The sequence below is a fragment of the Entelurus aequoreus genome, linkage group LG19 (assembly GCF_033978785.1).
Source record: "Entelurus aequoreus isolate RoL-2023_Sb linkage group LG19, RoL_Eaeq_v1.1, whole genome shotgun sequence".
Lineage (NCBI taxonomy): Eukaryota > Metazoa > Chordata > Actinopteri > Syngnathiformes > Syngnathidae > Entelurus > Entelurus aequoreus.
Genome location: NC_084749.1, coordinates 47,279,054 through 47,303,817, shown reverse-complemented (window position 1 = coordinate 47,303,817; position 24,764 = coordinate 47,279,054). Strand labels below are relative to the sequence as shown.

Sequence of the window (24,764 nt, the reverse complement as noted above, 5' to 3'; positions counted from 1 at the left end):
CCGATGAGGCCTCTGGAGGGTGCCCACCTGATGACCCCAATGAAGCTGGCAACCATCCCCTCCTCCTCCTCCTCTCCGTCCCCCATTTTGCAATCTCACCCAACCATGAAGGTAGCCTACTGTTACCACTGTTTTGTTTTTTTTGGTATCATGGGATTGTTCCATCGAGTCCTAAAATTGAACAAAATTGAACTTTCTAACCTGTTGTGGGTCAAAATCAACCCCTTTCCTTTGAGGAGATGAGAGCACACACACAGCTTTTAGATCTACACGGAAGATCCTATTTATTTAAGAACTACCTGCATACAAAACATATTGCACATCAACCAAACAGAATGATCATTTAGAAAAAAAACAAATACTGTTGTCGACTCAACAGGAAAAACTTGAGCTGGCGCAACTTTTAGTAGTCCAAATTTGTCATTTGTGCCAAAGCCTCTCATGATGTTGCTTTTAGTGTCAAGTTAAACGTTGCCTTTTGTTTAGTTTTGTCTTTTTTTTAAATACTGTACATAAAATAAATAAACCTTCCTTTGTGGAAAAGTCGTCACCAGTTTCCAGCCAAACTAAAATCATGACGCCGTACTTGTTCGCTACACCTCTGTTCAGAACCTAAACAGGAACAAGGCGGGTTCTGAACACATTTACCTCTTGACAGAAAAATACATTTCAGTGCAAAGGAAACAACCCTCCAAATTTTTCTTTCCCAGATACGCGTTAACAACATTTCCTGGTGAACAAAGTGGTTGCATATAGAAAAAGAGAAAGCAGCTACGTCAAACTTATTAGAATATAAAGGATAACAAACATTTAGAACAGTCACACCTGACTTTTTAAAAGATATGCATCTGAAAGTATTTTACAGCTCTTTTCAGTGGTTGCGTTCGCCAGCCCTCAAGCGAGCGTTTAAAACGAGCCATCTGGTCCGACTGTGGCGAGCGAGCATCAACGACTGAAACCAAGCGAAAAGCTTTCAGATATTGTGCGCATCAGGTTTGAAACTATCCTCAAGGCACAACAGCTGATCACGTCAATGTCAAGCATACAGGGGGCTTCCGATAAACCTAGCTGCACTGTGGTACTGCCCATGCAGACAAACAGTGAAGTACTTCAGATGCACAATACTCAGAACATGTTTTGGAAGCGTCTTCATGTCCCGTTGGTAACGTCAGACTTTAAAAAAGAAAAAGAAACCTTTACAAAAAAGAAGAGCGTCAATACCACAGTATGGGCTTGAGTGGAATCCCTGACTATTTGAAATACTGCGTTCACACTCATTCCTTGGACTGAAAATGAACATTTCCATAGTCTGTGTGTTAGACTATCTTTGGCAAGCTTGTACAGGAAGAGCTGCTAGAAGAAATAGACTAACTGCATGGATAGTCGGACAGGAGTGTGTAAAGAGGTGGTGCAAGTACAGACCACTAAAATGTGCACAGTGAAACAGGTTTCAAATTTCCCTAATGTAAAAAAAAAACAGTTCTTGCTGCAATCTTAACATCTGAGACTTACTCACGTGACTGAGATTCCAAAAGAGAAATATTTTAAACTATATTCTTTAGCTTGGGTCTGACAAAGCGAGACCGTTTACAGCAGATTGGAGGTCAGGCTCGACGTTGTTGGAGCCCTCGGTGGAGACGTCTGGGGCGATGTTGCCATTTTCTGCTGCACTGTTGGAACCGTTGGTGGTTGTAGAGACAACTTCTAGGCTGTGCTCTGCTGTGGCATCCGCCTGAACCTGGAAACACAAACAAGGAAAAAGATGCAAAGTAAAAAAAAATGATTAAACGTTACTACGTTACCAAGTTTTGGCTAAGCCTCAACATAAGAATGTGTACCGAATTTGGTGCTTTTATTGGTACCAACCAAATTCCAAGTATCAAGTAATGTAAAATCAAAAGGTGCCACGTTTAAAGGCCTACTGAAAGCCACTACTACCGACCACGCAGTCTGATAGTTTATATATCAATGATGAAATCTTAACATTGCAACACATGCCAATACGGCCGGGTTAACTTATAAAGTGCAATTTTAAATTTCCCGGGGAGCTTCCGGTTCAAAACGCCTTTGGAGGATGACGTATGCGCGTGACGTCGCAAGGTCCACGGAAGTGTTTGGACCCTTTTGGACACAATACAAACAGCTCTGTTTTCTTCGACAAAATTCCACAGTATTCTGGACATCTGTGTTGGTGAATCTTTTGCAATTTGTTTAATGAACAATGGAGGCTGCAAAGAAGAACGTTGTAGGTGGGATCGGTGTATGCGGCTGGCTGTAGCAACACAACAAGGAGGACTTTGTTGGATAGAAGACGCGCTAGCGGCGAACTCACCTTGACTTCCTACATCTCCGGGCCGCCGACCGCATCGTCGATCGCTGGAACGCAGGTGAGCGGAGGAGGGCTGGCTGGCGTAGGTGGAGCGCTAATGTTTTTATCATAGCTCTGACGAGGTCCCGTTGTTAAGTTAGCGTCGTTAGCAACAGCATTGCTAGGCTTCGACAGGCGTCGAATACACATTACCGTGTATTTACATGTCCAGTGTTTGGTTCGGTGTCTCCTGATAGTAGTATTGTTGATCTTCTGTCTATCCTTCCAATCAGGGATTTATTTATTTTGTTTCTATCTGCATTTGAGACAGATGCTATCACGTTAGCTCATGCTAAGAGCTTCGTCGATGTATTGTCGTGGAGATAAAAGTCACTGTTAATGTCCATTTCGCCTTCTCGACTCTCCTTTTCAAGAGGATATAGTATCCGAGGTGGTTTAAAATACAAATCCGTGATCCACAATAGAGAAAGGAGAGAGTGTGGATTCCAATGAGCCAGCTTGTACCTAAGTTACGGTCACAGCGAAAAAAGATATCTCTTGAACTGCATTCTAGTCTGTCACTCTAACGTTCCTCATCCACGAATCTTTCATCCTCGCTCAAATTAATGGGGTAATCGTCACTTTCTCGCTCCTAATATCTCTCGCTCCATTGTAAACAACGGGGAATTGTGAGCAGCACTACCGCTTGTGACGTCACGCTACTTCCGGTAGAGGCAAGGTTTTTTTTATCAGCGAGCAAAAGTTGCGAACTTTATTGTCGATTTTCTCTACTAAATCCTTTCAGCAAAAATATGGCAATATCACGAAATGATCAAGTATGACACATAGAATGGATCTGCTATTCCCGTTTAAATAAAAAAAAATCATTTCAGTAGGCCTTTAAATAACTTGATTGCTTGAGACTCCATGTCCAGTTTCAGAAACACTGACTCAAACACTGGGTGAGGAAGCAAGTGTGGCCTAACTGCCTCTGGAGAGGTAATGTTGCAATTTTCCATGCCAACAAAGCAAGTATGCCTGATAGAAAACGCACAAACCTAAAGTAAGGCTCCTCTTTGACAAAATATGCAAGTTTGATGCTAATTTATATTGGATTTGCCATTGACATGCTACTGATTTGTATTAGTGATTTTAAATCAAAGCCAAAGACCTACTCAGTGGCCTAGTGCAGTGGTTCTCAAATGGGGGTACGCGTACCCCTGGGGGTACTTGAAGGTATGCCAAGGGGTACGTGAGATTTTTTTTAAATATTCTAAAAATAGCAACAATTCAAAAATCCTTTATAAATATATTTATTGAATAATACTTCAACAAAATATGAATGTAAGTTCATAAACTGAACATCAAATCAAGTAGGTTATTCCATCATTACCATAAACCCAGAGTTTCCCCCATGCCATGATGGTTTGACCCTCACTAAAATGTCTGTCAAAAAGAACTGTGAAAAGAAATGCAACAATACAATATTCAATGTTGACAGCTAGATTTTTTGTGGACATGTTCCATAAATATTGATGTTAAAGATTACTTTTTTTGTGAAGAAATGTTTAGAATTAAGTTCATGAATCCAGATGGATCTCTATTACAATCCCCAAAGTGGGCACTTTAAGTTGATGATTACTTCTGTGTAGAAATCTTTATTTATAATTGAATCACTTGTTTATTTTTCAACAAGTTTTTAGTTATTTTTATATCTTTTTTTCCAAATAGTTCAAGAAAGACCACTACAAATGAGCAATATTTTGCACTGTTATACAATTTAATAAATCAGAAACTGATGACATAGTGCTGTATTTGACTTCTTTATCTCTTTTTTTCAACCAAAAATGCTTTGCTCTGATTAGGGGGTACTTGAATTAAAAAAATGTTCACAGGGGGTACATCACTGAAAAAAGGTTGAGAACCACTGGCCTAGTGGTTAGAGTGTCCGCCCTGAGATCGGTAGGTCGTGAGTTCAAACCAGGGCCGAGTCATACCAAAAGACTATAAAAATCGGACCTAGGTTGGAATTGGGGGTTAAATCACCAAAAATTATTCCCGGGCGCGGCCACTGCTGCCCTCACCTCCCAGGGGGTGAACAAGGGGATGAGTCAAATGCAGAGGACACATTTCACCACACCTAGTCATTGGTACTTTAACTTTAAATGGCTATTTCAACACCTCTGAATTTTGTAATGAAAACTACAACTAAAATGCATGCTACAATCAAACACCAGGTGTGTAATAAATACAATACTTACAGTATAACACTTTGTAGGGTGCAACAAACAACGAGAGAGACATCCAGCTTCAGGAAAAGACTACGTCTTGGAATTGCGACCGCATGCAAGATCTACTATATAACACTTGCAAATGAGACCCAGAAATGTAATAAGAAGACAATATAAAAACTAAACAATACTGTCAGAATAATTGTATCAAAGTTTTCACAAAACTTTGTGTTACATTGAGATCAGCTCGTCCGGCGAGAGGACAAAAGCTGTCTTCAAATGCATGCTACATTTAAACACCAGGTGTTTAATAAATACAATACTTACAGTATAACACTTTGTAGGGTGCAACAAACAACGAGAGAGACATCCAGCTTCAGGAAAATACTATGTCTTGGAATTGCGACCGCATGCAAGATCTACTATATATCACTTGCAAATGAGACCCAGAAATGTAATAAGAAAACAATATAAAAACTAAACAATACTGTCGGAATAATTGTATCTAAGATATCACAAAACTTTGTGTTACATTGAGTTCAGCTCGCCCGGCGAGAGGACAAAAGCTGTCTTTGATCCTACCAAGCAGAAGGCTTGTAAAACTCCACTGTGTAGGATGGGAAGCAACATGAAGGTGTTCTGTTTCTTTGATGTATTGTAATCCACAGAAAGATTTTGTCTTGGCCCGAGATCTACAAAGCGGAGAGAAAGCATGACCTGCCCAAGCTCCAGGGACCTTTACCTTTTTACCATGAATTGATTAACGTGGACCCCGACTTAAACAAGCTGAAAAACGTATTCGGGTGTTACCATTTAGTGGTCAATTGTACGGAATATGTACTGTGCTGTGCAATCTACTAATAAAAGTTTAAATCAATCAAAAAAAACTTTTCTTTGAACCGATTTACGACCTTTTCTTTGAACTGTTTTGTAATCAAAGGCGATGGCTGCTTACGACCCTCGCCCCTTTAGAAACAGCTGTTGCCATGTAATCAGGGAAAGCCCAAATAAAAGAGGCGTACAATCTTTTGTCAGAGCGTGGAACACTGTACAAGGGTACAGGTGTATGCGTTTCTCCTCATTGAGCCAAATTTAATTCTGTCTCTGTTTAATAGATGTCATCAGTGTTTGAACCTGACAAATACAGTTATCATAATCCGCTAAATCTGAAATGTTACATTAAAAATAATAGATTTTGTCATTAAAAGAATGTATATGTATAACCATACACAGAAAGGTACCAGGAATGGTACTGTATCGGTTAAAATGTGAAAGGTACACATCAACAGGTACACTCAACAAAACACCTTTATTCAATGAAGATTAGTGGTTTGTAAACGTTTTCTTCAAAAAGGAAAGAATGACTAAGCACAAACCTCATCCGTGTTTTTCTTAGTGTCCGTGGTCGTGATCAGTCTGCTCTGAGAGTCAGCTCGGGACATGAAGTCAGCCACTGTCACTGCAAGGATCATAGATCACATTCATGCATTTTAGCATGAAAGCAGAACCAGGTAAGATGACATGTTTAAAGGGGTCACTTTCTTGAAGGGTTAGTGACGGTCATAAACAAACAAAACAATCATAACCGCTTCTATCAATCAACCAGGTTTACATGAGTATTAGTTAGCTAGTCCAAAATGCGGCTGTTGGTCTTTTTAACCTTCAGGGACAAAGGCCGACATGTTTGTCCTCTCAGTAAATGTATTTTGGCCACAATTTTTGTTGTGTTCCTCCCATTATGCAGGATTTTTCCCAAGAGTGTTTTTTTAGAGATGTCCGATAATATCGGACTGCCGATATTATCGGCCGATAAATGCTTTAAAATGTAATATCGGAAATTATCGGTTTCAAAAAGTAAAATTTATGACTTTTTAAAACGCCGCTGTACGGAGTGGTACACGGACGTAGGGAGAAGTACAGAGCGCCAATAAACCTTAAAGGCACCGCCTTTGCGTGCCGGCCCAATCACATAATATCTACGGCTTTTCACACACACAAGTGAATGCAATGCATACTTGGTCAACAGCCATACAGGTCACACTGAGGGTTGCCGTATAAACAACTTTGACACTGTTACAAATATGCGCCACACTGTGAACCCACACCAAACAAGAATGACAACCACATTTCGGGAGAACATCCGCACCGTAACACAACATAAACACAACAGAACAAATACCCAGAACCCCTTGCAGCACTAACTCTTCCGGGACGCTACAATATACAAACCCCTGCAGTATCTCTACAGACCCTCTGGGAAGAACTTTAAAGGGGACCTATTATGCAAAACCAACTTTTCTCATCTATTGGTCCCCATTTTTGTGTATTTGGGATCTGCAAAAGTCTCGAAAATTTGACATCAAACCATCCATGGAAGCATTGCGGAGATATTTATAAAACCATATTGCATTTCTTCATACTTCCTCCAAACGAGCCGTTTGGAATTTTCACAAATGTTTTTCCAACATGTTTTTCCGAAGAGCTTTGAGCGAGTCCATCATTGTAGTTCGAAGTTTTAGTCACTAAGTTTCTTTTTTTTTTCGTTATCCTCTTGTTGTGGGGCAGATTGGCTCGTACATGCACATGCATCATCCACTGTTGCCATTTCTAATGCAAAGTAATGTACACATGCAACTTATTTCTGTCATTAGACACGATAGGAAGCGCTAAAAACTACAGCATGGTTGACGGGGAGAAGACAGTTGAAGTGGAGGCATGTAAATAAAAAAGCCTGGAGACGGTCTGAGTGTCTTGAAGGTCATTTGTTAAACATTATTTATGCTAAATTTTGACCAAAGAACCACCATTACATGTGATGTAGACCACAAGTAAGTATTTTATATGCAGAAAATAAAACTTGTCCAGGGTGTACCCTGCCTTCCGCCCGAATGCAGCTAAACTAGGCTCCAGCACCCCCGCGACCCCGAACGCGACAAGCGGTAGAACATGGATGGATGAATGGATGACCCCTTAAATGTCATAGATGAGATGTTGCAAACTGGAAGCAAACAATCTAATCTTTGACTGCCAGAACCATTTTGGGTCAGAATTCATTTATAATCAATACATGTTTTTTTCCTTTCAGACAACATATTAATATATAATATTTAAGTAAGAAAATGATTATTTACAACAAAGGTTCTGTAAATGTCTAACCTTAGTTGTTAATTACTAAATAATGTTTTGCATGAGTGAAGACCAATAATCGTAAGTCTGGCAGTGCGGGTCTACAATGGAGACAACTTACACAGCAAACACATGCACGTGGTTAGAAGAAGAAAACACCACATCAAACCATTTAAGACTATTAGAATTTGATCAAAAAATACGATTTAGTCAAAAGCTAAAATATGTTGACACATCACCCAAAAACTACCGGTGCAAAAGGCGATGGATACGAGAAATCCCCATTTACCTGGCTGCCTCTCTTCAGGCAAGCGAATACGACGTCGTCTACTACGGTTACGGCGTTGAGGTTGCGCTTCAGAGTCATCTATGGGTGTTGAAAGGAATTTGAAGCTGAACATGAATGCCTAGTACATGACAACTTGTTTTTTGCTAGTGCTGCCATTAATTATATTTTTTTTAAAAAGCGATGTGATCAGTTTTTTCATGCCTAGTCGGACAGAAAATTCTGTTGTTTTTAACAACGTTGGTGATCTTTCCTTAATTTGTGACTTTCATACCGATTCCATTTTCACTCAGTGAAGCGTTGTCAGACTCGCTCATTCCATCCATCAATGTGGTGTCCTCATCTGTTCTACGTCGTCGAGATCTTCGCCGGCGGTTGGTAAGCAAGTTAGATTCGCTAGCATCGGTGTCGGCCGTCTGGTCTGTCTCTGTGTTGGTCTCCGAGACAACAAAGGCACCGTTGTCATCCCGGGGCCCTGCTGCAAAGTCAGTAGTTTATTTAAACATAATACACACATCTTGCTTTTCTACCAACATGCATTCAGACCAAATGTAAAAGCGTATTCATTCACCTGAGCTGTTACTGTATCCTCCTCTTCCTCGTCCCCCTCGTCCTCTGCCAGGTCCTGGCCGCCTGCGACTATCTCTTTGTGGACGTGGGCCTCTTTCCCTTTCCCTGTAAGTCAGTCAGCCAATGCATCCGTCAAACCAAAGTTTACATGTGATCAACACAAATACAGTATGGTACAGAACATTTGGTAATAAACTCAGACACCTGACTAAAGACCGTATTTCACAAAGAACACCAAAAGAGCCGTTTGCACCGTATCATTTCTCTTACCTATTCTGATCCTCCCCAGCCAAAGACCAGTCACTGAGCTCATCTCGACGCTCAGAGTCAGTCTCAGAGGCGTTGGACTGCTCAGAGTTGGTGCCTGGCAGAATCATAAAGAGACACCAAATGAAAACGGTAGATTTCATATAGCAAAATGAGTACACACAGGGTCTCTGCAGGTTTCAACAAGTCAAATTTAAGACTTTTAAAGACCTTTTTAACATCATAATTAATCATATTTAAGAGCATTTTACACCAATACTGACAAAAAAGTCATGAATAGAGATGTCCGATAATATCGGACTGCCGATATCATCGGCCGATAAATGCTTTAAAATGTAATATCGGAAATTATCCGTATCGGTTTCAAAAAGTAAAATTTATGACTAAAACGCCGCTGTACGGAGTGGTACACGGACGTAGGGAGAAGTACAGAGCGCCAATAAACCTTAAAGGCACTGCCTTTGCGTGCCGGCCCAATCACATAATATCTACGGCTTTTCACACACACAAGCGAATGCAATACATACTTGGTCAACAGCCATACAGGTCACACTGAGGGTTGCCATATAAACGACTTTAACACTGTTACAAAGACAGACCGAAGACAGCACGTGCGGCTGGGGAAGATTGTCTCGGACAGTCGAACCACAAACACTGGTACTCCTCAGGGCTGTGTACTCTCCCCCTGGCTCTTCTCCCTGTATACAAACTGCTGCACCTCCAGTCACCAATCCGTAAAACTGCTCAAGTTTGCGGATGACACCACCCTCATCGGGCTCATCTCGAATGGCGATGAGTCCGCCTACAGGAGAGAGGTGGACCGGCTGACGTCCTGGTGCAGCCTCAACAACCTGGAGCTGAACGCCCAGAAAACAGTGGAGATGATCATGGACTTCAGGAGAGTCACAGCCCCACCATCCCCCCTCACCCTGATTGACTCTTCCACCCCCGTCCCCATTGTGGACTCCTTCCGTTTCTTGGGCACCACCATCACCCAGGACCTCAAGTGGGAGCCGACCATCAGCTCCCTCATCAAGAAGGCCCAGCAGAGGATGTACTTCCTGCGGCAGCTGAGGAAACTTAAGGTGCCGACCGAGATGCTGGTGCAGTTTTACTCAGCCATCATAGAGTCCATCCTGACCTCCTCCATCACAGTGTGGTTCCCCGGCGCCACAGTCCAGGATAAGAATAGACTGCAGCGCATCGTACGTGCTGCTGAGAAGGTGATTGGCTGCAAGCTCCCATCCCTCCATGACTTATTCACCTCCAGGACCAGGAGGCGTGTGGGTCGGATCACAGCTGACTCTTCTCACCCTGGACACAAACTATTCTCCCCTCTCCCCTCAGGCAGGAGACTACGCTCCATCCAGACCCACACCTCCCGCCACCTGAACAGTTTTTTCCCCTCGGCCATCAGGCAAATGAACAATAACTCCAAACAGTAGCTCCTTGAATTCCTTGAATTCCTTCTAAGTCTATCTGATAGCTCAGTTACAGCTCTTTTTATTACCAAATATGTGTTATATGTGTTTTATGTTGCACGATTGCACCAAGAAAAATTCCTAGTTTGTGAACCCGTTCTCAAACAATGGCAATAAAACTATTCTGATTCTGAATATGCGCCACACTGTGAACCCACACCAAACAAGAATGACAAACATTTCGGGAGAACATCCGCACCGTAACACAACATAAACACAACAGAACAAATACCCAGAACCCCTTGCAGCACTAACTCTTCCGGGACGCTACAATATACACCCCCCGCTACCCGCTACCTCCCCACACCTCAACCCCGCCCACCTCAACCTCCTCATGCTCTCTCAGGGAGAGCATGTCCCAAATTCCAAGCTGCTGTTTTGAGGCATGTTAAAGAAAATAATGCACTTTGTGACTTCAATAATAAATATGGCAGTGCCATGTTGGCATTTTTTTTCCATAACTTGAGTTGATTTATTTTGGAAAACCTTGTTAAATTGTTTAACGCATCCAGCGGGGCATCACAACAAAATTAGGCATAATAATGTGTTAATTCCACTGCCGTTACATATCGTATCGGTTGATATCGGAATCGGTAATTAAGAGTTGGACAATGTCGGATATCGGACATCTCTAGTATATAGTGCTGGTATGTGCGTTGTACAAAACAACATCGGTTTGGCAAAGGACCCCTGAAAATTGAACGTACGAAGAGACAAGCGTACGAAGCACAGTTCAAACTGCAAGGTATCAGTTATGCGGAGGAACATGGAAATCGAGCAGCCACGAGAGAATTCAAGATCAGTTGCGAGCGATGGATGACAGATGGCGAACACAGCTTTACGATAACTGGGAGGCAGCGTCGGGCGAGTTACGCCACAATTTGTGAATGGATCGTGGATGCTTGGGCTAACATGTCTGCTTGCACTGTTATTTGAGCTTTCCCAAAAACCGTCATTTTCTGAGGAGCCCCACGGCAACGAGACTGACTTTGAAAATGCTGAGAGGGAATCTGGCGTGTTGCCCAGCTGTTCATTTCGGACACAGAATATGAGGATTTTGATGGATTTGTGGATGAGGATTGATCAAAAAATAATGCGAGTACATTGTTAAATACTTCAATGAAGTACAACCCAACTCAGCTTTGCTCTTGCTGCCTTTTTAAAACGGCGTGCATGCATGCTACTGTATGTTTTAAGCTAGCGTATAATTTACCATGCCAGCACCCTTATTTATGCGTTAAATAGGACCTGTAACTGAGACTGCGCCTTTTAATACGATGCGCCCTATGGTCGCGAAAATACGGTAAGTGTTTTGAGTTAGGAGGGCTGTTATTGAACCAGTTGAGCTCATACTGTAAGTTGTGATACCAATATACAGCATTGAGCAGTTTATTGCTGTGCATGTTTCGACAAGTTTGAATTTTTAACATTGGTAAGTTTTCCATCTATTTTCTACAATACCTCAGAGTCAATGGGAAGTTTGTGCCTATCCTAGAGTCTTAAGATTAAAGATGACGTACTTGATTGATCAAAAGTCAATTACTGGACTCAAACTCACATTCTAGAAACCAAGAGTAGTTGGGGAAATCTCATGCAAGTACAGGTAGGACATACTAAAAGGACATAGACGAGACTCCTTCATCATGAATCTAAATGAACTGCCGTGTGTATGAACTGATAAGCAATTACAAGAAACGGGGACAAAAAGCTGTATTACCCACATAAGAAACGCGGACTTTGGAAGTAAGTTGGGTGCTTACCGTATCCTGTGCTGTAGTTGTGGCCCCTGCGTCCACGGCCCCGACTGTTGTAGGAACGACCGACATGTGGCGTTGAAGATGAAGCATTGGCACTGCCATCCGTGTTATTTCCCCTTCCTCCTCGCTCCGCTCGCTCCCCTTTTTCCCTGTCTGCCGTTCGATGGCCCTGAGTGAGCTGACGCAACTGTTCATCAATCTGCATCCGTTCAAGACGAAGCTGTTCAACCTCCTAGTTGGATGAATACAAATACAGCAAATAGGTCAAATAGAGGAAAAAGGAGTACAAAAAACTGAGAACAGACGACCCTAAGTACATTTTCAATTTCGAACTGGATATCAAGCAAAACATTAGGGAACTATTTTGTACATGTATACTCATCATACACACATCTACACATCTTGTTTGCCGTGAGCGACTTATTCTCAATTGTTCTAGGTTGCATCCCTGTGCAATATCCCCTATCTGTCTCAGCTCTTTCTCTGTGCATGAAGCTCCATCATGTCCTACACATACAGTGAAAAACCAACACGCCAACAGCCAACAGCATAGACATGCACATAGCACAAGACAAACATATACAGTTGTGTTCAGAATAATAGCAGTTTGGTTAGAAAAGTCAATACAGTGTTCCCTCGCCACTTCGCGGTTCACTTACTGCTGTTATTATCCTGAACAGGATAATAACAGCTAAAAACAATGGCTAAGAACAAAACAACATGCACTACTATGCTGAAGTGGTCTTCAATAAAAACTAATTGGAGGGAGCTAAAACATGCAGTCACAAGAAGGCCCTATTCAACTGTGAGACAGATGGAGCACTTTGCTTATGAGGAGGGAGCCAAAATAGCTGTGGACAGGTGCAGTCTCATTAAAAGATTACAGATTGAACGATTGCAGTGATTGCCTCAAAAGGTTTAACTTTAAGGGTCCGATCATTTTTGTCCAGTCAGTTTCATTAGTTTGTTTTAAAAACAAATACTGTTAGAACAATGTCTGCTTTACATTAATGTTATGATTAGTTTTGTCAATTTCAAGTAATTTCAGTGACCATTGTGGGTTTCCAACGCTACCAAAAATCTTGCTGTCTACAGTATATTATTAGGCCCTTATTGACTTTCATTTTTAAGTGCAACAACTTAATATTATGAACATAACTTTTTATAAAAAAAAATTTTATTGCTTAGGTATCATTCTATGTACTGTGTTTTCATTACTTACGTATTATTTTATGTGTTGTATATTATTATAGTATTTACATTCCTATACTATAACTTGCATGTCTAAAAGTTCAGTAAAAATAAAAAAGCCATTGTTTTTTTTAAACTAAATGTTTGTTTTTTTGTGACTAATCGCATGCATGAACACATTATCTTTGACATGCCAAGTTAAAATGTAAACAATTCACCTCCCCAGTGTTGCTGGGGAAACTCCAGAACACACACACACACACACACACACACACACACACACACACACACACACACACACACACACACACACACACACACACACACACACACACACACACACACACACACACACACACACACACACACACACACACACACACACACACACACACACACACACACACACACACACACACACACACACACACACACACACACACACACACACACACACACACACACACACATGCACGCCCAAGCATGCACTTACATTGAGATAAGAGATGTGGTACTCCAACAAAACCTGAACATTTCCAATGCTCTCCCTCGTACCGACAAAGGTAAAGGGGACCATTCCCTGTGTCAACAACACCAAAAAACACAATGTACAAGTCAGTATATGGCAGTTAGGGACACTAAATCCAATATTATAAAAAAACTGCACTAGCAGTGAGCAGAAGCAACATACTTCTTGCCGAGGTTGCTTGTTGTCTTTGTCTCCTTCTATCTTGACCCTTACCACTCCAGACTTGTCCACAAGCTCCTGAATTACTTTTCCATTCTTACCAATGACTTTACCTAAGGACAAAGAGTGAAGAAGTAAATAAGTGTACCAATACATTGCATCACAGATTCCTGCATTTTAAAAACATGATTGACATGTCTGTCTTTAAAAAGTGACACAGCTATTTCAATAAATAAGATCTCATCGTAGTTGACCACCAGTTAGGGCTGCACACACACAACAAATTGTAATCTGTAATAATCTGTGTGGGTGGGGCGTGGCCTGCGGACCTGCAGCGAAGCGGGGTGTGCCAGGACCGGTTTCGAGATTAGCGACAGGTGCGTAGATGACACACCTGGACTGGCTTATCTAATCACCGGTCGCTCTGTTAAAGGGCAGCAGCCGGGAAGGAGAGAGGTTGTTGATGGTGGAGAGAAAACCCGAGCACGCGAGAGTGAGGGCGAGACGGACAGAAATGACTGAAAACGAACACAAAAAACATTTATTGCAAAATAAATTATTGTTCAGAAAGATGAACGAGGCGGTCAAGTCCGTAATTGGTGGTCTGAAGAACCCGGAAGAGCAAGTCTTCCACAATCTGTAATCTGTAATGTAATTGTAATAAGTAACACTAACACATCAAAACTTAAGAGACACCTGAAATGCCAACATCGCTATGACTGTATTTGGAAAGCCAGAGAAGACGCCTGCTGTTAAAGAAGCTGCCCAAAGCCAGTCGCAAAAAAATGGCTAGGGATTGTTCTCATCGCTGCAGCGTTTGAAAAGTGCAAAAAAACGCTCGCCAGAGATAACCCGCAAGTTTAGGACTGCAGATAACAAATATTTTAGTAATAAAGTATTTTGAGTAATCGGGTAAAAAGTATTTTTGCTTGGTTACAGCAAGAATAAATACATGAGAAAAAAATCTGACATTTCACTTGACGATGAACGACCAGTTAGTTTCATTTTTAAATTACTAAGACTAAATAACATTACAATATGTTCATGGCTGTGCATTTATGAACCGTAAACTTAGACTGGTTGACTAGAATTAAGATACATTTCTGTTTTAAGATTTTGAGTTTTTGCAGTGTTTTAAACTAAAATGAAGACAACTCCTGCTGTGAAGCCCATTAGACATCATTGTTACTTGATATTTTATCCATCAACCAATATTGAGACACAAACTTCCTTATTCTATTACACAGTATTGTCTGCTCCAAATGACAAGCTACTGATTAGTTACCGGGTAGTTAAAATGTTATTTTCCATCTCTTTAACTCAAAGCACTGTTGTGACATCATCATGTAATTTATAATGAAATAAGATAATAAAAAGGATGACGAAATGTTATAAATACAATTTAAGACAAATCTTTGTGTCTTTATTCATTATTAGAACAGACATTTAAACTTTTTCTCATTACATTATACCTTTTAAAAATAGATACTTTCCATTTTTGCTGTGTTTAGTGTTATTTTATTTCTAAAATGTGGCACGGACCCTAAAAAAGATCAAAGTTCTACAATTGGCCCCAGGTCCATAAACTTTGAACACCACTAGTTTATGTCCTTCATCATGAAGGCAAAGTGTTAGCAAACTATGGAAAAATGTCTTCAAGCAAGGTTTCACACTATTGGAGGTTTTGGCACGCAATGCACAATGAAGGTAATGCACGTTTGCAGACTCCCTGGGCTTGTGGAGGCAGATGTTGGCACTCACTCACACAGCCAATACTTTGTCTTTCGTGATTGCTTGTATTTCGTATATAAATATATATATATCCGAAACAGTCGACTGCCGCAAAAAAGCTAAGTACTATCTTTCTATCTGAGTGCTTATAATTGTTTTAAAACTTTCTTTGTTCCTTCTCAAACATATTTAGTAGTCTTATCAAACTTACAAAGCACCCACTCTCTGTCTCACCGCCTCTCTCTCAGCCGTTAGCTGCTAAGCTAACAAAGCTAAGCTAACAAAGCTAAGCTAGTCGCGGTCCAGATTAGTCTAGCTTAACAAGTGGCCGGCTAGTTTTTGTAGAGAACAGGGAATAACGTTTATTGATAATTGGCCCTCTTTCTGGGGCAAACCGGGCATGTTGAGGAGGGACGGCCTTCACACCAACCAGGGAGGCATCATCACTCTTTACAAAAATCTACACTACTATTTGAGTCAAGCTTGACTAACTACACTAGAGCAAGCTCGGACACAGGCAATTCCAGTGTATGTTAGCCCGGGTGAGGAGTCAGTTAAGCTGGAACTAACCAACGCCAGGCTAGAAAATTCCTGCACACATAGCATTTCTCTTAGAATAATACATAACTCACATGATGTTTTTCTGTAGTGACTGTGCCAGATGTGAACATGCATTCACTGAGGTGGCAAATTATGACGCAGCACCAAGCAAATAATCTCAAGATCTCCATCATATCAATTCCTCGATGTGATCGAAATTATTTAGGGTGCACTACACAAAATAAACATACCGTTATTATTATCACTACTACGAATACCATTATCAAAAATGCCTCAAAACAGCCCACTACCCATAATATGGGCTTTTTAAACATCAGATCATTGTCTCCCAAAACGTTATTAGTTAATGAGGTCATTAGAGACAACAATCTTAACGTCATTGGTCTCAGCGAAACCTGGCTAAAACCAGATGAATTTTTCCCGCTTAACGAGGCATCTCCTCCTAAATATACGAGTGCACATATTGCCCGTCCCTTTAAAAAGGGTGGAGGGGTCGCACTAATATCCAATGAAAACATTAACCTTAACCTAAGTAATAAATATAAATCATTTGAGGAGCTTACTATGAGGTCTGTCACACCGCTATCTGTTATCTATCACCCCCCTGGGACTTTATCAGTGAATTTTTAGTTTGTCGCTGATCTAGTGACGCATGCAGATAATATAATTATAATCGGGGGTTTTAACATCCATATGCGTCGGACCCTCCGTGTGTGGCGCTCCAGACAATAATTAACAGCTGTGGTCTAACACAAATAATAAATGAACCCACGCATCGCAACGGTAATACGATAGACCTAGTCCTTGTCTGGGGTGTCACCACCTCCAAAGTTATGGTACACCCGTACACTAAAGTAATGTCCGATCATTCCTGATCAAATTTGAAGTGCTGACTCATTGTCAACAAGCTACTAATAACCAATGCTTTAGCAGCCGCAACATTAATGCCGTCACAACTACGACTCTTGCTGGCCTACTGCCTTCGGTGATGGCACCATTCCCAAATTATGTGGGCTCTGTCGATAACCTCACTAACAACTTTAATGACGCCTAGCGCTATGCCATTTATAGTATAGCACCGCTAAGGCTAAAAAAGGCCCCTAAAAGACACACCTCCTGGTTTGCAGAAGAAACCAAAGCTCTTAAAGGCCTACTGAAGTGATTTTTTTTTATTTAAACGGGAATAGCAGATCCATTCTGTGTGTCATACTTGATCATTTCGCGATATTGCCATATTTTTGCTGAAAGGATTTAGTAGAGAAAATCGACGATAAAGTTTGCAACTTTTGCTCGCTGATAAAAAAAAGCCTTGCCTGTACCGGAAGTAGCGTGACGTCACAGGAGCTAATATTCCTCACAATTCCCCGTTGTTTACAACGGAGCGAGAGATTCGGAGTGACAAAGCGACGATTACCCCATTAATTTGAGCGAGGATGAAAGATTTGTAGATGAGGAACGTTACAGTGAAAGACTGGAGAGGCAGTGATGGACGTATCTTTTTTCGCTCTGACCGTAACTTAGGTACAAGCTGGCTCATTGGATTCCACACTCTCTCCTTTTTCTATTGTGGATCACGGATTTGTATTTTAAACCACCTCGGATACTATATCCTCTTGAAAATGAGAGTCGAGCACGCGAAATCGACATTCACAGTGACTTTTATCTCCACGACAATACATCGGTGACACACTTAGCTACTGAGCTCACGTGATAGCATCATTCTCAAATGAAGATAGAAACTAAATAAATAAACCCCTGACTGGAAGGATAGACAGAAGATCAACAATACTATTAAACCATGTACATGTAACTACACGGTTAAAAATTCTCAGCCTGGTAAGGCTTAACAATGCTGTTGCTAATGACGCTAAGGCTAATTTAGCAACTTAGCAACCGGACCTCACAGAACTATGATAAAAACATTAGCGCTCCACCTACGCCAGCCAGCCCTCATCTTCCCATCAACAGCCGTGCTCACCTGCGTTCCAGCGATCAACGCCGCGACGAAGGACTTCATCCGTGGGTTTGGCTGCAAGCATCGGCTAGGCGTAGTAAGTAGTCCTTGTTGTGTTGCTGTAAGTATTGTACTTACCCGCTAATACACCGATCGATCCCACCTACAACGTTCTTCTTTGCAGCCTCCATTGTTCATTAAACAAATTGCAAAAGATTCACCAACACAGAATACTGTGGAATTTTGTCGAAGAAAACAAGAGGTTTCTGTATCGGGTTCGATGGGGTCCAACCACTTTCGTGGATTTTGTGACGTCACGCGCATAAATCATATCCAAAGGAGTTTTTCAACCGGAAGTGTGGCGGGAATTTTAAAATTGCACTTTATAAGTTAACCCGGCCGTATTGGCATGTGTTTCAATGTTAAGATTTCATCATTGATATATAAACTATCAGACTGCGTGGTCGGTAGTAGTGGGTTTCAGTAGGCCTTTAAACTGTCATGTAGAAAGTTGGCGTGTGACTAAACTTGAGGTTTTCTGTCAAACTTGGGGTGATAGTTTCATAAGTTATAAACATGCACTTATCTTAGCTAAAACTAATAACTTGCCCAATCTCATCCGCCTCAACAAAAACGATCATAAATATTTGTTCAGTACAGTACCATCGCTAACCCAACAAGGGACTCACCCCAGTAGCTCCACCAACTCGGCTGATGACTTTATGAAATTCTTTACGAAGAAAATTTAACTCAGTAGAAAGGAGATTAAAGATAGTGTCCCAGCTCCAGCTGGGCTCTATTAACGCAGATACGAATGTATGTACGACGGATAAGGCCCTCCAAAATAATCTCTCTCTTTTTGAAGAAATAACTTTAGAGGAACTCCTGCGACTTGGGACAAAACAAACAACATGTTTACTTGACCCACTTCCTGGGGAACTTATCAAGGAGCTGGGCGCATTCAAAACAGCGGTTGTTCATCCTCTGCTCACAAGACCTAACCTCATTCCTGACCTCATTGTAAACTACCAGCCGGTGTCCCAACTTCCCTTTATCTCGAAAATCCTCGAAAAATTTGTTGCACAGCAGCTAAATGAACACCTAACGTCTAACAATCTCTGTGAACCCTTTGAGCCCGGTTTCAGGGCAAATCACTCTACGGAGACAGCCCTCACAAAAATGACTAACGATCTATTACTAACTATGGATGCTGATGCATAAGCCATGTTGCTGCTGCTTGATCTTAGTGCTGCTTTCAATACCGTATAGAACGTATCAAAACACATATTGGTATGTCAGACTTAGCCTTTTCTTGGTTTAACTCCTATCTTACTGACAGGATGCAGTGCGTCTCCCATAACAAAGTGACCTCCGAGCATGTTAACGTAACGTGAGGAGTTCCGCAGGGTTCCGTTCTTGGCCCTGCGCTCTTCAGCATCTACATGCTGACGCTAGGTGACATCATACGCAAATATGGTGTTCGCTTTCACTTTTATGCTGATGACACCCAACTCTATATGCCCCTAAAGCTGACCAACGCGCCAGATTGTAGTCACCTGGCGGCGTGTCTAAATGAAATTAAACAATGGATGTCCAGCAACTTTTTGCATCTTAACGCTAAGAAAACTAAAATGCTGATTATCGGTCCTGCTAGACACCGACACCTATTTATTAATACCACCTTAACATTTGACAAGAAAACAATTACACAATGCGAGTTGGTAAATAATCTCGGTATTATCTTCGACCCAACTCTCTCATTTAAGTCACACATTAAGATTGTTACTAAAACAGCCTTCTTTCATCTCCGCAATATCGCTAAAATTTGTCCCTTTTTGTCCACCACCGACGCGGAGATCATTATTCGTGCTTTCGTTACGTCTCGTCTTGATTACTGTCACGTATTATTTTCGGGTCTCTCTATGTCTAGCATTAAAAGACTACAGTTGGTACAAAATGCGACTGCTAGACTTTTGACAAGAACAAGAAACTTTGATCATATTACGCCTATACTGGCTCACCTGCACTGGCTTCCTGTGCACTTAAGATGCGACTTTAAGGTCTTATTACTTACACTACCGTTCAAAAGTTTGGGGTCACCCAAACAATTTTGTGGAATAGCCTTCATTTCTAAGAACAAGAATAGACTGTCGAGTTTCAGATGAAAGTTCTCTTTTTCTGGCCATTTTGAGCGTTTAATTGACCCCACAAATGTGATGCTCCAGAAACTCAATCTGCTCAAAGGAAGATCAGTTTTGTAGCTTCTGTAACGAGCTAGACTGTTTTCAGATGTGTGAACATGATTGCACAAGGGTTTTCTAATCATCAATTAGCCTTCTGAGCCAATGAGCAAACAAATTGTACCATTAGAACACTGGAGTGATAGTTGCTGGAAATGGGCCTCTATACACCTATGTAGATGTTGCACCAAAAACCAGACATTTGCAGCTAGAATAGTCATTTACCACATTAGCAATGTATAGAGTGTATTTCTTTAAAGTTAAGACTAGTTTAAAGTTATCTTCATTGAAAAGTACAGTGCTTTTCCTTCAAAAATAAGGACATTTCAATGTGACCCCAAACTTTTGAACGGTAGTATATATATTAAGTTATTCTATCGGTTTGAAAAAAACAACAACTTTGCATCCCTAGTTTTTAAGGTAATTTCACATCATAGTGATTACATAGAAATACAACTGCAAGTGAAGAGCGTATTGTACAAGTCAAACTTTGCAAAAACAAAGTTCTAATAGACATTTACAAATAATATATGTGTTTACATACCAACAAGGTTTCTTGGTACTTGGACAGAATCCTCCAGAAATTCGAGAAAGTTCCTTGCCTTTTTCACTGCTTCCGCTGTCTGAAAAAAACATTAGGCCGCTTTATACAATCAACACCTCCATGTTCTACAAGATATAGAAAACACCTCAAGGAGTATCTGACAAAACGTCAACATTGTGACCTACAAACATATAGGTTAGGAGACAACTTGGGGGTTAAATCACCAAAAATGATTCCCTGGCGCAGTCACCGCTGCTGCCCACTGCTCCCCTTACTTCCCAGGGGGTGATCAAGGGTGATGGGTCAAATGCAGAGAATAATTTCGCCACACCTAGTTTGTGTGTGTGACAATCATTGGTACTTTAACCACTCTACCACATGACGCTTGTCGCCGCACGCTTCACAGGTCTTTACACCTTTATCCACGATATTACATTTTTTGTGAAATACGCAAGTAATAATGGCTTGCAAATGATTGACTCGCAACTGCAAGTCGTTTTTTATTAATCACTTAAAAGGGCAGCTCAAAAAACCATACCTGTTCGGGAACATCACAGCTGAACTAAGCAAAGACCAGCAACCCTAAGATCTGTCACCAGTTTAGAATTACTTTGTTAAATAAGTAAAAAAATAAAATAAACACACACATCAACTAAAAACTCTGAAGTTAATTCAACTGAGGGTAGAGAGGATGCAGTGTTGACACTCAGAGTGGGAAAGTTATTTGCATTTACTTTGTATCATACTACGATAAAGGTACTGTGTATATGGAATGGAAATGTTCACAGTAGAGATGTCCGATAATATCGGACTGCCGATATTATCGGCCGATAAATGCTTTAAAATGTGATATCGAAAATTATCTGCAAAAAGCCATTATCGGACATCCCTACCGATAATGGCTTTTTTGCCGATATCCGATATTGTCCAACTCTTAATTACCGATTCCGATATCAACCGATACAGATATATAGAGTCGTGGAATCAACACATTATTATGCCTAATTTGGACGACCAGGTATGGTGAAGATAAGGTCTTTTTTTAAAAATAAAATAAAATAAAATAAGATAAGTAAATTAAAAACATTTTCTTGAATAAAAAAGAAAGTAAAACAATATAAAAACAGTTACATAGAAACTAGTAATTAATGAAAATGACTAAAATTAACTGTTAAAGGTTAGTACTATTAGTGGACCAGCAGCACGCACAATCATGTGTGCTTACGGACTGTATCCCTTGCAGACTGTATTGATATATATTGATATATAATGTAGGAAGCAGAATATTAATAACAGAAAGAAACAACCCTTTTGTGTGAATGAGTGTGAATGAGTGTAAATGGGGGAGGGATGTATTTTGGGTTGGTGTACTAATTGTAAGTGTATCTTGTGTTTTTTAAGTTGATTTAATAAATTTAAAAAATAAATCAATTTAAAAAAAACAATACCGATAATAAAAAAAAACATACTGATAATTTCCGATATTACCGTAATTTCCGGACTATAAGCCGCACCTGACTATAAGCCGCACCAGCTAAATTTAGGGGAAAATACAGATTGCTCCATATATAAGCCGCATCCGACTATAAGCCGCAGGGTTTTGATGTGTAATTACCGTAGTATATAGGGGTTCCTGCTACCACGGAGGGGATTATCGGGACAGACATGACTGTTTGGGAACGCAAAGCGTCCCAGTGGTTAGAGTGTCCGCCCTGAGATCGGTAGGTTGGAGTTCAAATCCCAGCCGAGTCATACCAAAGACTATAAAAATGGGACCCATATCCTCCCTGCTTGGCACTCAGCAACAAAGGGTTGGAGTTGGGGGTTAAATCACCAAAATGATTCCCGGGCGCGGCGCCGCTGCTGCCCACTGCTCCCCAAGGGGATGGGACAAATGCAGAGGACAAATTTCACCACATCTAGTGTGTGTGTGACAATCATTGGTACTTTAACTTTAATTTATTAACAATAAATCTTTCAATCATTCAATCAAACTTTCACATCTTTGACATGGCGAACAGCATTCGTGCAGAGTACAAATAATACAACGGTGCAAAGTAATACAAAGTGCTCGCATGTACGTTATCAAAATAACCAGCCTACCGGTATATGAAAAGTCAGTCTTTAATCATTGTGTCATCGTCTTCCTCCTGCGTACTAAAACCACCGAAATCCTCTTCGTCGGTGTCGGAGAAGAACAGGCCGTAAATAAGCCGCACCCTTGTATAAGCCGCAGGGACCAGAACGAGGGGAAAAAGTAGCGGCTTATAGTCCGGAAATTACGGTACATTGTAAAGTATTTATCGGCCGGCCGATATTATCGGCCGACATCTCTAATTATTGGACATCTCTAGTTCACAGGCATTGTTTTTTTTCCTAATCACTATACTTCCCATGGTTCCTCTCTTTAAGAAGGGGAACCGGAGGGTGTGTTCCAACTATCGTGGGATCACACTCCTCAGCCTTCCCGGTAAGGTCTATTCAGGTGTGCTGGAGAGGAGGCTACGCCGGATAGTCGAACCTCGGATTCAGGAGGAACAGTGTGGTTTTCGTCCTGGCCGTGGAACTGTGGACCAACTCTATACTCTCGGCAGGGTCCTTGAGGGTGCATGGGAGTTTGCCCAACCAGTCTACATGTGTTTTGTGGACTTGGAGAAGGCATTCGACAGTGTCCCTCGGGAAGTCCTGTGGGGAGTGCTCAGAGAGTATGGGGTATCGGACTATCTGATTGTGGCGGTCCGCTCCCTGTATGATCAGTGCCAGAGTTTGGTCCGCATTGCCGGCAGTAAGTCGGACACGTTTCCAGTGAGGGTTGGACTCCGCCAAGGCTGCCCTTTGTCACCCATTCTGTTCATAACTTTTATGGACAGAATTTCTAGGCGCAGTCAAGGCGTGGCTGCAGGATTAGGTCTCTGTTTTTTGCAGACGATGTGGTCCTGATGGCTTCATCTGGCCAGGATCTTCAGCTCTCACTGGATCGGTTCGCAGCTGAGTGTGAAGCGACGGATGAGAATCAGCACCTTCAAGTCCGAGTCCATGGTTTTCGCACGGAAAAGGGTGGAGTGCCATCTCCGGGTTGGGGAGGAGACCCTGCCCCAAGTGGAGGAGTTCAAGTACCTCGGAGTCTTGTTCACGAGTGAGGGAAGAGTGGATCGTGAGATCGACAGGCGGATCGGTGCGGCGTCTTCAGTAATGCGGACGCTGTATCGATCCGTTGTGGTGAAGAAGGAGCTGAGCCGGAAGGCAAAGCTCTCAATTTACCGGTCGATCTACGTTCCCATCCTCACCTATGGTCATGAGCTTTGGGTTATGACCGAAAGGACAAGATCACGGGTACAAGCGGCCGAAATGAGTTTCCTCCGCCGGGTGGCGGGGCTCTCCCTTAGAGATAGGGTGAGAAGCTCTGTCATCCGGGGGAGGCTCAAAGTAAAGCCGCTGCTCCTCCACATGGAGAGGAGCCAGATGAGGTGGTTCGGGCATCTGGTCAGGATGCCACCCGAACGCCTCCCTAGGGAGGTGTTTAGGGCATGTCCGACCGGTAGGAGGCCACGGGGAAGACCCAGGACAGGTTGGGAAGACTATGTCTCCCGGCTGGCCTGGGAACGCCTCGGGATCCCCCGGGAGGAGCTGGACGAAGTGGCTGGGGAGAGGGAAGTCTGGGTTTCCCTGCTTAGGCTGCTGCCCCCGCGACCCGACCTCGGATAAGCGGAAGAAGATGGATGGATGGATGGATATACTTCCCATTTACTTTTAGTCCTGATTTTTAGCTGAATCAATACTGATCCCATTAATAGTCACGAATATCCCAACAAACAACAGGCAGAAACCT

The 24,764-nt window shown here is 41.8% G+C and overlaps 1 protein-coding gene across 7 annotated transcripts in view; it reads right to left on the bottom strand.

Moving 5' to 3' along the window:
* Positions 1-267: 267 nt before the first annotated feature.
* The window catches only part of fxr1 (FMR1 autosomal homolog 1), a 41,187-nt gene continuing 16,690 nt past the window's right edge, over positions 268-24,764 (bottom strand). Inside the window, exons 9-18 of one of the 7 annotated variants that reach the window (XM_062028608.1) lie at positions 20,936-21,014; positions 13,909-14,018; positions 13,711-13,806; positions 12,030-12,258; positions 8,792-8,885; positions 8,523-8,626; positions 8,226-8,429; positions 7,955-8,032; positions 5,916-5,998; positions 268-1,738 (exon numbers count right to left, since the gene is read on the bottom strand). In XM_062028608.1, coding sequence (XP_061884592.1) covers positions 1,559-1,738; positions 5,916-5,998; positions 7,955-8,032; positions 8,226-8,429; positions 8,523-8,626; positions 8,792-8,885; positions 12,030-12,258; positions 13,711-13,806; positions 13,909-14,018; positions 20,936-21,014 — 1,257 coding nt within the window. In that variant the 3' untranslated portion in view covers positions 268-1,558. Of the gene's footprint in view, positions 1,739-5,915; positions 5,999-7,954; positions 8,033-8,225; positions 8,430-8,522; positions 8,627-8,791; positions 8,886-12,029; positions 12,259-13,710; positions 14,019-20,935; positions 21,015-24,764 lie in introns of all 7 variants that reach the window. The other 6 variants (XM_062028609.1, XM_062028610.1, XM_062028605.1 and 3 more) reach the window with 6 other exon arrangements.